The following is a 12,907-nucleotide window of genomic DNA, read 5'->3' on the forward strand; positions in this document are numbered from 1 at the left end:
TCAGGCTCCATTCAACATACCCCCCTCCTTTATACAGTCAACCGAAAGTAAAATGCTGATGCATAAATGTACGGTAGTAACCATCGTACGAAATTTATCAGCAGTGAAGCTGGTCTGGAAGTTGGATAATAGTAGGATAATAATCAACGGTGTTTATTTGAATATTATAGGAAAAAAATTCTAAAGCTTTGAATTTGTGCAGTGCTATATACTTTTCTTCTAATTTAAATTTCTAAATATGCTCTTCTTTGCTGAAAACTGGTCGCAATGCATTCTGAGTAAACCTATTCACCATGCGTTACACGCTCTCCATTATAGATAATAACTTGCCGAGAGCACGATAAGCCTCCCCTTCCGATGTCCATGCAATTTTCAGTTTTGAGCTGATCTTCTTAGCTGCCTTCGCATACCTATTTTCACCTCCCTCACTCTCTCCAAAGAATTTCTCGATTTTTTTGGTGATGTTCTCCGCAGGAATCAAGTCCAAGTTTGTCGCACCATCAGTGCGTGAGCTCTCGGAATCGAAATCAAACGCGATCCCAGTTCCAAGCTTGACCAATAATCCAGACACAGCAGGCTGATCCGCAAAGACTGGCCAGTGGATCGTTCCAACCCCACAGATCAAGCTCTCAAATGCCGAGTTCCATCCACAATGAGTCAGGAATGCGGCACAGCTTGGATGGGAGAGAACAGTTCCTTGAGTCGCCCACTCCACCACTGCCACTTTGTTGTACACCAGCACTCCCTTCATTGGAGAGGTCATCTCTGCGAGAGGTAAGAATGCTTGCTGTTTCTTACTTAGACTCCAAAGAACGTGCCTGCCTGTGGCATTGAGTCCATTGAGGAGTTCCATAATTTGGCTGCTACTATGGAATACTACGGTTCCAAAAGAGACATAGAGAACGGACTGAGTGGGTTTCTCATCGAGATAATGAGCAATCCAAGAATCAAGATCGCTTGGAGTTGCTCTTGAATTGCCATTGCTCAATTGATCATGATGGTGTTCAGTATGTCCTCCATTTTCATTTTGCATTTTTCTCGCGGCTTTGTTACTTTCAAGTTTGGGAAAGTTTAACGGACCAACTCGATACACTGGCGTGTTAGGAGCGTAAGTCTTCAAAGATGCTGATAAATAGTCAGCCTCAATGCAACTAGAAGTGTTCCAAATGATGCCCTCGGACTTTGCCAATCGCGGATACATCAAACTAAACCCTTTCTTTAATAATCTATTCGTAGGTATAATATTTTTGTCCACCACTTCCCTCGTTTTAGGTTCAGGTTCAACCTGTTGGATCGGAATGACAACAGGCGAGGAGAAAAAGAAGTAGAAAGGAAGGTGATCAAACGGAAATGGCTCAAACATGCCGGCGAACATATCAAGGATGATACAAGATGGTGGGATTGCACTATTTTTCTTCGATTCCAAGAACGTACCAATGGCTTCGACGTGTTTTGACGAGCTCTCGAAATATTTCAAATGATCCCCTAATAACAGTGTGTGAACTGGTTCCATTCCATCTTCCAGTAACTCAATATACATGCGGCCATATTTTCCTCGATAGATCTCAGAATAGCTCTCGGTGTCTGGAATGATGCCCTTCTCCTTCAAGAGCGGAAGAAACTTCTTCGAAATAAGGAGCGTTACGAGCCTTTCAGCGTCACCCTTAACGTCCCTAAATTCTGAAAGGGATGGAGTGCTAAGAATCCGCTTAGCAAGAGAAATTGCGGGAATACTATGCCCAAATGCTGGGAAAAGAGCAATAAGAATATGAACAGAGTGTGGAACCATGCTTCTCTAGGTAGACTAGTGGAAAATATCAGTTGAAATGCAAATGTGATTTTACACAATCCTATAAAGAGAATATAGTTTTTCGAACCCTATATATCAGAAATAATGACTGATGACCTTACTAAGAGTCTTGCCTTATTAAATACTTGGCTAGCTTATTTTGGATTGAAATTATGAATCAAAGTCTAAAATTCCGAAAATTCGGATGAAAAGATTCAAAACCATCAAGAACAAAGAAGGAAATACTAGGCGGAAGCCGAAAATATACTTATTAAGTCGAAACTGGGCAATTGATTCACGCTTTTTTCATGATGAAATGGAACGGAAAAAAATAACTGACCTACGAGAAAGCTCCAAGAGTGAATTAGGATAACGGATCTTTATATGTTCCTTTTTAGAGAGCATTTTAGTCGCTGTTCTATTGAATTCGGGATTAGCTAATATAATGTTTCAAATATTAAGCGATGTAATATGATGCATGAGTCCATCTGTAGTAGCTGTGCGCGACCACTGTATTATTTACTGTTTAACACGTTGTTTGTATCAGCCCAATCAATTGTTAATGAGTTTATCAGTGTACATCTTCAATATATGACTAAAATGGCTGACAGATAATCTTTCAGTTTTCTTTAATATGTTTTTCACCCTAAGTTTATTGTGATTTTGTAGTCTGAGATCTCGCAAAATCCTCGCGTATTTAGAAGCTTATTAAGGAGCATCCTATCACTATTTTATCAACATGTCTATTTCCAACCTTTGTTCTCTTTAATCATATTACAAAATGTACACCCATTAGTTAATAATCTACCTGAATCACGTGGACTTGTTTCTAAGTTAATGAGAGTACGAACTATCCGTTTGATCCGGCTTTTTCATTAGTGGTGCCTCATCCACCTGATCTGGCTTCATCATGATATATGTGCCGTTAGGTTGATAGGGCTTCATGGCATAAAGCATAACTGAATCTCGGGATAAGTTAGGTTTGGCCATATAGTCCATAGGGGGATTGATCATAGGAGGCTCAATTATGGGTCCCTTATTATCGTGTACTTTGGCCATTTTGGAACGCTTTCGATAAATGAAGTAGAAGACTATCAGTCCTATTACTAGAATTGAACCAAGGCTTCCTAATCCTATGGCGAGTCCGGTCATCAAAGTGGAGGTGTAATATGGAGCATTACTTATTGAAGACGCTTCAGGTGAAGGAGATGGATCTGGAGAGGTCGTTGGATCAACTCCAGAGGCAGATTTTACACTAGCTGTAGCGGGTGGGCTTGAGTGTACACTGGGCTGGACAAATGATATTTTTGAAGTAGTGGAAGCTAGAAGAGTGGACCGATAAAAGAAAGGATTGAGCACAGAAGAATAAGGACTCTTATTCGCAACAAAATTCCCCTACCCGTACTAGGAATAGCTGAGATGCTAGGTTTATTGTGGTTCAATAAACTGCTAAACGGATTAACAATCGTTTTCGGATCAATATTGGGGAAATTTCCAAATCCAGGAAAACTAGACTTTTCTTCTATCTCAAAAGACTCTGATCGGAAAGGGTTAGGATCTTGGATTTCAACTACATAGCCTCTGTTTACTGAGATATCTTCAGGGACTTTCCAAGTGTAAAACCACGAATCATAGTTGCCAATTTTTATACCAGGTGTATTTATGGCTATATCTGTGACAAAATGATTTGCCATTTCTATACTTGAGGGTCCCTGGATAAAGAATTAGCATATGATTCTCTATCAATTAATTCCCATTCTATACAATCTTTACCCAATAGAGCTTGATAGTAACGGGTGCGGTAGATCCTCCTACCCTATATAAATGCTTGTAAGTTCCCCGAATCCCCAGCTGTAGCAAACAAAAATACCATGTTATATTTACTACTTCTCCTGGATGCCACTTAGAATAGAAATTGGGCTTCATAATTGCAACGGCAGAGGCAAGGCTACCAAAATTAATAAGGGCTGCGAAAAATATCAAGATTCTGGAACACATGGTTTAGTCTGTAGAAGATTTTCCCAAAATTAAATATTATAAATCTTTGAAATTCGAAACAGAATGAGAGGCAAACCTCAAGATAAATACAAAACGCGAAAGATAATATTCAACCAGAATTGCACAATATTTTGTCCTCTAATAAACGATTGGAATGGGTTGTCAAAATCCAGAAGCGTAGCAGTAAATCTGTCTGCTAAAATGAATCCCACTGTAATCTCTTGCAGTACACTGTTTAGTGTAGTTCTAAGATAAAATGAATGACCATCTGGAGAATTGCTTGTTATATAACTTTGTATTTTCTCTCCGGGTATATTACACAAATTACACGAACAACTCTTTAAGAATTCAGACCTGACTTCGAAATTTAAATGATAATTGAAGGTCGGTTTGGGGGAAATTCCTGCGTTTACTTTTCTAATATCCAGAGCATGAAATACCCTGAATTCTGAATGAACTCGTCTTTAATATTTGATACTTTAGTGTATTCAAGTTAAACAGTTGATTGCACTCGGCAGCAATAGTAGAAATCTTAATTTCACAAAGTGTAACAATGTAAAAGCTGAAAGCTCTGTTCGACAAACACAGATAGAACACGGCTAATTGCCTATAAATAGTGTCACAGCTTTGCTAGCATTTCACGATAATATTCACAATACATTGCCTCTATGAAAGTACTGTATTGCTGCTTTATCATCCTCTGGGCGTGTTCAATCTGGATAGGCAGAGATCGAACATGTATTATAATGTACCTTATTATACAAACATGCGGATTTACGAATGTTACATTGAAAAAGTAGTTGACTGAGTTGAAATCAGCCCAAATAGGTTGGTCAACTTGTATATGTTTAAACTTGCCTTCTTTACTCTCTCGCTCTTTTGGAGATATGCCTACTTATTCCTAACCACTGCTCTCACAGAGGAAGGCGTAAGTGTTACTAGAACTTTTTTTTCCTTGATTCAAGGCTTTAAATATCAAAGAAAATAATAAAACTAATAGAGAGAAAAAATAAAGGATGAGGCCTCTGAATCTATATGTATTCACCAAATTGACGTGAATCGGACTGACTCTCGCTCACTGAATATTAACCAAATCTATTTGTGAAAGTGGCTTATATTTGTATTAGGATTATTTTGCCACTCATTATATTGCTATGATAAACAAAATTTAATTCTAGCATTATTAGATAGCAAATATAGTCGATAGAATGAATGTCGTCGCATTAATTAGGTAACTGTATATCTTAAGTTATAATTATACATATCTTTGTAACAAAACATCTCTACCTATTTCTAGCGGCGGCAAAGATAGCTGCTTCAATATGATGCACTGTGCTGTTCATGGTCACCGAATAGTTGCTCTTGCAAATCTAAAACCACCTTCTGCTTCTGGCAAAGGTAGCATGCTCTGTTTTCACCACATCGTTTCAGCATATTAGTGAACTTATGTCTCTATTATTTAGATGAGCTCGATAGTTTCATGTATCAAACAGTCGGGCATGATGCCATCCAACTTTATGCCTCATGCATGGACCTCCCATTATACCGTCGTGAGATTCATGGTACCTCAGTCGAACAAAGAGCTGACTACCGCTGCACCCCCGGCGATGAAACTGAAGATCTGTACGAGCTACTACGAGAAGTCCTCAAGCATCATCCCGAAATTAATGCTGTCTCAACTGGTGCTATTCTGTCAAATTACCAGCGAGTACGTGTGGAACATGTATGCAATCGACTTGGGCTAACGAGTTTGGCGTATCTTTGGAGAAGAGACCAAAAAGAGCTATTGGGCGAAATGATTGCAAGCGGGGTTGAAAGCGTGCTGGTAAAGGTGGCTGCTATCGGGCTAGGAGAACGCCATTTAGGAGAAGGAATTAATGCAATGTATCCGTATCTTTGTAAAATGGTAACTATCCACATCAACACGTTTATACGCATAAAATGTGTTAAACCTCTACATATTGGAAGAATGACGTATATGGCTTGAATATATGTGGAGAGGGTGGTGAGTACGAAACCTTCACACTTGATTGCCCACTTTTCAAAAGGCGTATTAGACTGTAAGTCTTTGTACACCTGGAATTGGATGCTTAGCTCTTACATAGTGTTGTATTTGTAGAGAGGAGACTGAGATTGTAACTCACTCTGACGACGCATTTGCTCCGGTTGCTTATCTGAGAATCAAATCTGCGATCACAGAAGCGAAGGAAAAGATGGATAAGGACTGGAAGGAAAAGCTGCGTATACCCGTATGGGATGACCTGGAAAACGAGTTAATAGAGGAGAAAGAGTTAGGGAATGAGAGAGTTGAAATAGCAAAGTTAAATAACTCAACGAAAATGAGGTTACTACTAGATGTTGAGGACTCTAACCCCTTAATCGATTGTACCCATTACTCGCGACCTCCTTTCTATGCTATCGGATCCACTACTGCTTTCTCCCGTGGTAGTGAAACCTACGAAACTATCGAGGAAGAAACACGGATATGCATGGAGAACCTCCAAGATAAACTATCGGCATTTGGTTTGTCCTTCAGCGACGTAGTACTTATGAATGTGTTTGTTACCAACATGGGAGAGTTCGCTCAGATCAATGGCATTTACAAGCAATTTTTTGATATTAACCCACCAGCACGGTATTTGTACAGATAACATTTTTCCGTGCTTACCATATATATTAAAAATATTCCTTTTTTAGGGCATGTGTTGCTGCTAATTTACAACCACCAGCCAAAATACAAATAGACTGCTTCGCTATAAAAGACACCACACAGAGTGAACGCCAAACGATGCACGTGCAGAGCTTGTCGTATTGGGCACCCGCCAATATCGGGCCGTATTCACAGTCCGTCATGGTAAGAGAAACGTTTCTCTTCTTCATTCACGTGCTTATAGATGTCTTTTTGAAAAGATTCGAAACCATGCATATATAGCTGGCCAGATAGGCATGTTACCTCACACTCTCGCCCTCCCCTCCCCTCCATCCTCCCATACTGAAGCATTAGTTGCACTTCGACATCTTACTCGCATTACCTCTGTGCTCTCACTTTCACCGGATCAAATCGCCCTTTGTTTATGTTTTGTGGACGACTCCAAAAATTTCCACATGGTTCGGCAGGTTTGGAGGGAATGGGTAATAAAGGATGGAGTGCAAAGAGAAATGCCGGTTTTACTTTGCGTGGCGGTTAAAACCTTGCCTAAAAATTCGAAAGTTGAGTGGCAAGTATTTGGGCAGTGTGAGATGTCAAATGGCTATGCACACGAGGATAACGACGAAAAGGGAGATGCAGTGGATCATCAGGAAGCTGCCCATGAATCTAGAATACAGTACCAAAGACACGAGGAGAAAGGCTTTCTATTCAAAACTAGCATTTATACTCGGCTGCCCGTCTTCTGTGCCATTGTCACTCTCTCAACTTATGAAGTACCTGGGTTGCATTTAGCAATCGCTCTATTTTCGGCACTGGACGCAGCAGTAGCTAAAATACCAAGCGGAGGCTGGAAAAACGTAACTGCACTCCGAGTTTTTATTAATGAGAAAGTAGTAGACGCGCTTGATGTAAAGAAAGTGATATGCAAGGAAATGGAAAAACGAGGACAACTTGCGCTGACAGTTGTGCCCGTCTCAGCAGTAGAAGGAGGGGTATTGTCTGTTTGTATTCACGCTTCTTTGTAATAGAATACTCGGTTATATGACTTTTAATGGTTTTGCACATTTTGAGAAGATTGAAACATGAGTTGAATTAAAAAATAAAAAGGTTATTTATTCAACAAAGAGCACAGTTGATTTAAGATATTTTGTGAGGAGTCTAGAAGCGAAGCTTGGTGAAGAACCACTTGTTCTTGCCGGTGGTGTAGCGCTCCTCCAACATCTTCTTGATGTTCTTCTTGGCCTCACGACGCTGAGTGGGCTCCTTGAAGGATTCGAGAGAAACGGCAGTCTTGAGGTTCTCGAGCTCAAGTCCATAGCTAAAATAAAAAATGAATTCAAAACATTAGTATTTGAATCTAGATCTAGTAACTTTGCAAAATGATACAGAGAGGAAAAAAAAGGCAAAAAAGCAGATCAGATCAACTTACCGAGTAGGCATCAAATGGTTATAGTTGACCATCTTCACAAATGGCTTCACCTTCGACCGCTTGGCAATGAGCTTCTGGCCCATGCGCTTGGTGACCTTGAGGGGTTCACGCTCAACACCCGCAACAACGGCGAAACCATAAGGGCGGTCTTTGGTGCCCTCGTCGTAGTTCTTAACAATCACAGCCTTCTTGCCAGCATAGCGGCCCTGAAGGATGATGACGACTTTGCCGGGCTTAAGGAACTTGGGCATTGTGATGTATTAGGATGTGGATGGATGGATGCACAACGACCTTGGGGAAAGAGAAGGGTCGAAAATTGCGAGCAAGACGGCCTTGAAAATCGAAAAGGATGTTGTGTGGCGCAGCTCATCTTAAATTTTGACACTGCACAGCAGTCCTCACTCTTCCCTTTTCCTTCAGACTAACGTCTTTTTGGTCAGTGAACACATATATGCTTGCGAAAAACGACTTCAAAGAATTTATGTTTATCCACACCGGCTTCGTATAAAAAGTAAAGGGGTGAATTCAATTAGGATGAAAATACCATATAATACATATCATATTAGAAAGTCAATGCTTTATTCATATAGAACTATAGTACAATATGTGATATCATTTCCTTCTTCTCTGTTTTCCATTCTTCTGGGGCCTCGGCTCGCGTAATTTCTTTTTAGTGCGTTCCTTTAGTGCATTTAACTTTCGCTGCGTTGAGGATTCATAGCGGAACTTCTTCTTTTGCTTATGCGGTCTACCAAAAGATTTATCGAGTGAGACACTAGCCGACGTGTGATCTAAAGCAGTTATAATACCTTGGATAGGCAGCTGAACTCGAGGCTCTTTCTTTTTCCTCTTCATTTTCTATAATCTCTTCCTCTTCTTCCTCCTCTTCTCCCTTTTCTTGGTTATCAGCATGCTATTTTAGAGGTTGATACAATTAATAAGGACGAAAAAAAAATAAATGAAATAGATATTCTCGAACCTTTTTCGAGTTTTTGCTACCCGACAGAGTCAAACCGTGTGGATCCATGTCCAGCTCTTCAATAACCGTGACGGTAGTTAGAGTTTCAGGGGTCTCATATTCAATTACTTTAGAAGATTTTTGCTCCTCGCATTCGTGCTCTTCCTCATCCTCGCCTTGCTCTTCCTCATCCTCGCCTTGCTCTTCCTCATCATTTTTTGATAAGCCCCCTAATATATCAATTTTGTAAGTGCTTCCATTGCCCCAAAATATACTATGTGTAAAAATGTTACCATTAAATAATGATATATAACGCTTTAACTTCTCTTCTACTTCTTCCTTTCGAGCTTTTCGTTGCTAACAAAAAAAGAATTTCTATAGCTTAAATGATGATTTGAATAAATAGTTTGAGGTTGTTTATATCTACAGCTTTTCTCGACTCCAAACGCTCCAAACGTTCTCTTTCCCGTGCCAATTCTTTCGCACGTTCTCTTCTTTCGACTTTTCGCTTATGAAAGCCAGTTAAGAATTCTCTATATGAGTAAAGAGGAAGAAATTATCAGTAAAATCGATCTCATGATTGTGAGGATAAGATTGCCTACAATCTAGAATTTTCATCGAATTCGATCTTATCAACTTGTTGCTGCTTGCGCTTGCGCTTTCGAGCATATATCTGAGATCCCGCAGATAGAAGTGCTACGTTATTAGGCATATTCAATTACTATGATACTCTTTGCAGAGTTTACTAAATGAGTAAACAATTGTTAAAATAGGCTATTTTCACAGTCACATAAAAAAAATCTGAACTAATTGCCCAAAATCTTGAGTGGACAAATTATCCTTTTTGCGGGAGAGAATTTCATAACTGTCGCACATATACGAAGATAAACGGTAGATGAATGAAATAATATATCTATTCTAACTTACAATAGGATTTCAAACTATGGAAAATTTTGCTAAGAATATAAATATTAGTAATAAGTATTCTAAAAAAAATAAATAAACCGGGATTATTCATAAGTGATTCATTGAGAAAAAAGTTTGACAACAAACAATTTACGAAGAGACATACACAATTAACCGAATACCTAGGGTGTGAGCTGTCTTCATCATTGTCTATTTTACCTGTCTCTCCCTATCATTCTTTTGCGAATTACTCTATTAAAATGCACAACTCCGTATAATATTATATTCGATTCAAATGAGAGATTTAACAAAACATTTAATTAATCAACACCCCTTTGTCACATATACATATAACTTGCCGTCCTCTATTGTATATCGTTTGGATATGATATAACATATCAACATGGGCTCCGTTTCCCTTTTAAAGCAACAAAATAAATAATACGTGAACCTCATAGTTCTAAGGATAGACTCTCGAACAATAATAACTGTGAAACTTTATCCATAATATCACAGTCAAGTGCAAATGCTTTACCAATAGAAGTTTGAAAAAGAGTATGTTTTTGAGCCGAAACCCACAGTGTTTCTACATCATAATGTTCTAAATTAGATCTCTTGGACACAAATAAGAATCTGCCCATGCCTAATATTGCAGATTATCTTGCGATTCAGAGTTCTTATCTTTTAATTTATCAGTTGTCAAATACCACTATTGAAATTATGCAAAGGCTGCCCGGAAACTCTACCAATACAAATAGCATAGATTCACCGGCTAAAATCCTTTGCTATTAAGTAATAAATGATATTTTATTAGATTATTTCATTGGCTATAATAATATTAACTTGACATTTCATGTTATTCACACGATTATGTTTGAAGAGAATGGTATTCCATATCCGCGCTATCACCCCTCCATTCAATAAAACATTCTCTAAGCAAACTATAGACATTAGGACGATCCTCTGCCTATTTGATTAGCATTGCCATCTTTTCGAATTGATTATACCGAAATAAAAAGAGAGAGATGCATCTAGCGATGAATTCAGTTTAAATAGCATTCGCTATAGCTTAGCTGAAATATTTGTAGTACACAGGCCACATAGTAGAAAAGTTTATAAATTCATATACGCATATTAGGAGAGTCTGAAATGAACCACTATTTCGGGATTAAGGAATGCTTGGACTCCGTAATTCAATAAATTTATATATAAATGTAATTTATTCATGAGAAAGGCATCATAAAACAACATTCTAGGGATAAAGTCGAAACAAAACTATTTACAAAAGCGTACAAAATAAACCCAAGTGCTCTCAATAGTCATTCAGCTCGCATTCTCTTCTTTGCCGGTTGTTTATTTCCATGCCCGCCCCCCGCTGCTCCATGGTGTGTAGGCTTTTTCATCTCATGGTCCTCTTTTGTAATTCGCCTCAACGGGTACTCGATAGACTGGCCGTAGAAGGCACTACAGGAGAGAGAGAGAATGTGAGATTTCATCCTTAAAAACTAGATGAAAGTTGTTAGCCACCGACTTAATATTAGGCTTTGGCTCTTCTTGGAAGTATGGATGTCCCAGAGCCTCTTCGGCCGTGATACGCTTTACTGGATCATAGTCAAGCATTGCTGCAAGGAGTTGGAACGCTTGCTCATTTTTAATTTGGCAAGATTGAAAGAGAGATTTAAGATTATTTTGGTATCGTCTATGATGGGCAAAATTGTATATTTTGAATATTTAGTACGATAAAGCTTTTGGTGAAAAAAAAAATACAATTGATACTCACTGTCGGAAAGAACTCAGTTGTCCGTAATCTGGCATCTGCTCTATTGTTGGCCACCGTTCCTCTACAAACAAGGCCAGTTGAATTCCCAAGTGTAAAGTCGTTATCCTTGGAAACTTACTTGTTGGTGTGCCTAATATCTCAAATATCTTAGTTAACTGGTTTCGCTGAAACGGGACATTTTTCTTGCTATCCATCTTTGCCTCTTCACCCTTAAATATTGGACGCAGTGACATAAGCTCTCCAAATATGCATCCAACTGCCCACATATCTAAAGTGAATATTACAATAGAGCATATAAGCCTCAAAGTAAATAAAAAATAATCGATTCTCTGTACCGATTGCTTTTGTATAGTGGCGCGAACCAAGTAGAAGCTCAGGAGCACGATACCATATGGTGACTACCACTTTATCTCCATTGAAAAGCGGCTGAAGTGGCCGATGAAATAGCCTCGCAAGGCCCAAATCCCCTATTTGACAATAACAAGGACCATTACTTTATATATATGGATGGATAAAATAAATGATAAAAGCCTACCAATCTTGACAACGCCATCTGCCGTTACAAGAATGTTAGCCGGTTTTAAATCGCGATGCAATACCCAGTTTGCATGCAAATAGCTTACGCCATTGAGTAATTGCCACATAAAAGATTTAACCGTTAGCTCAGGTATAGGCTTGTGCTCCTGATGAAAATGATGATGAATAATTTGCTAAAAAATACAAACCATTAGCAATTTGCATAAATACAAAGCAAAAGGAAATTGTTTACAAGGAAATCGTGTTCTGCATATTCGAACACCATAAAAATAGCCTTATCCTCTAGCAGGACTTCCTCCAACCCTATTACATTTTCATGATGTAATTCCCGACAAAGCTATCAACAAAAAGAAAGAAATGAGCATAAAAATAATTTCTTCCACTGCTATCTGACAATATCCATCATCTGTCCATTAAAGTGCATATACATACTGCAATTTCACGACAAGCGGATTGGGAGATCCCTGTATAAGAATGAGATTCACCTTCTCTCTCCGGTTTGAACTTCTTGATGGCAAAATATCTGGAATCATTTCTAAGGCATTTCAACAGCCAAATCGTTATATCCATTAGTTGATCGAAAATATATTATCAAACTATCTAAATTTCTAAATAAATCTCACCGCAATTTAGATTTCGCCTTATATACTCGCCCATAAGTTCCCGATGATATGAACCCTACTATTTCATATTTGTCAAGGATCTTGGTACGGCATGCATCGCGTCGTGCCTTATATTCTTGCATGGACATTGTCTTTGATTGCCCCAAGGAGAGCGATAAGGCCACGTAAATTCTTGACTGCTACATGATTTAAGTAATAATTTCAATCTCAAGTGACTACCTTTTTCTTTTTCCCAGT

The 12,907-nt window shown here is 38.7% G+C and overlaps 6 protein-coding genes across 6 annotated transcripts; 1 reads left to right on the plus strand and 5 right to left on the minus strand.

Annotated features, from left to right (window-relative positions):
- Nucleotides 1-298: 298 nt before the first annotated feature.
- On the minus strand, nucleotides 299-1,789 carry VTP21DRAFT_5372 (uncharacterized protein; the record flags this gene model as incomplete). The annotated part of the gene is made up of 1 exon (XM_069395886.1): nucleotides 299-1,789. One exon carries the CDS (start codon nucleotides 1,787-1,789, stop codon nucleotides 299-301), a length of 1,491 nt encoding a protein of 496 aa, XP_069247940.1.
- Nucleotides 1,790-2,623: 834 nt separating this feature from the next.
- VTP21DRAFT_5373 (uncharacterized protein) lies at nucleotides 2,624-3,787 on the minus strand (the record flags this gene model as incomplete). Its single annotated transcript, XM_069395887.1, has 3 exons — nucleotides 2,624-3,111; nucleotides 3,189-3,501; nucleotides 3,563-3,787. The coding sequence occupies 3 exons, from the start codon at nucleotides 3,785-3,787 to the stop codon at nucleotides 2,624-2,626; spliced, it is 1,026 nt and encodes a 341-aa protein (XP_069247941.1).
- Nucleotides 3,788-4,995: 1,208 nt separating this feature from the next.
- Nucleotides 4,996-7,462, plus strand: VTP21DRAFT_5374 (uncharacterized protein; the record flags this gene model as incomplete). Its single annotated transcript, XM_069395888.1, has 7 exons — nucleotides 4,996-5,018; nucleotides 5,085-5,185; nucleotides 5,251-5,693; nucleotides 5,756-5,847; nucleotides 5,907-6,422; nucleotides 6,485-6,641; nucleotides 6,698-7,462. The coding sequence occupies 7 exons, from the start codon at nucleotides 4,996-4,998 to the stop codon at nucleotides 7,460-7,462; spliced, it is 2,097 nt and encodes a 698-aa protein (XP_069247942.1).
- A 133-nt stretch (nucleotides 7,463-7,595) lies between these two features.
- Nucleotides 7,596-8,117, minus strand: VTP21DRAFT_5375 (60S ribosomal protein eL27; the record flags this gene model as incomplete). Its single annotated transcript, XM_069395889.1, has 2 exons — nucleotides 7,596-7,755; nucleotides 7,867-8,117. The coding sequence occupies 2 exons, from the start codon at nucleotides 8,115-8,117 to the stop codon at nucleotides 7,596-7,598; spliced, it is 411 nt and encodes a 136-aa protein (XP_069247943.1).
- Nucleotides 8,118-8,478: 361 nt separating this feature from the next.
- VTP21DRAFT_5376 (uncharacterized protein) lies at nucleotides 8,479-9,536 on the minus strand (the record flags this gene model as incomplete). Its single annotated transcript, XM_069395890.1, has 6 exons — nucleotides 8,479-8,614; nucleotides 8,676-8,779; nucleotides 8,846-9,054; nucleotides 9,118-9,181; nucleotides 9,252-9,357; nucleotides 9,427-9,536. 6 exons carry the CDS (start codon nucleotides 9,534-9,536, stop codon nucleotides 8,479-8,481), a joined length of 729 nt encoding a protein of 242 aa, XP_069247944.1.
- Nucleotides 9,537-11,049: 1,513 nt separating this feature from the next.
- Nucleotides 11,050-12,798, minus strand: VTP21DRAFT_5377 (uncharacterized protein; the record flags this gene model as incomplete). The annotated part of the gene is made up of 9 exons (XM_069395891.1): nucleotides 11,050-11,194; nucleotides 11,262-11,429; nucleotides 11,511-11,571; nucleotides 11,629-11,778; nucleotides 11,846-11,977; nucleotides 12,046-12,220; nucleotides 12,280-12,384; nucleotides 12,480-12,582; nucleotides 12,671-12,798. 9 exons carry the CDS (start codon nucleotides 12,796-12,798, stop codon nucleotides 11,050-11,052), a joined length of 1,167 nt encoding a protein of 388 aa, XP_069247945.1.
- Between the last annotated feature and the right edge of the window lie 109 nt (nucleotides 12,799-12,907).

Source organism: Calcarisporiella thermophila, assembly GCF_041956535.1.
Source record: "Calcarisporiella thermophila strain CBS 279.70 unplaced genomic scaffold VTP21scaffold_22, whole genome shotgun sequence".
Lineage (NCBI taxonomy): Eukaryota > Fungi > Calcarisporiellomycota > Calcarisporiellomycetes > Calcarisporiellales > Calcarisporiellaceae > Calcarisporiella > Calcarisporiella thermophila.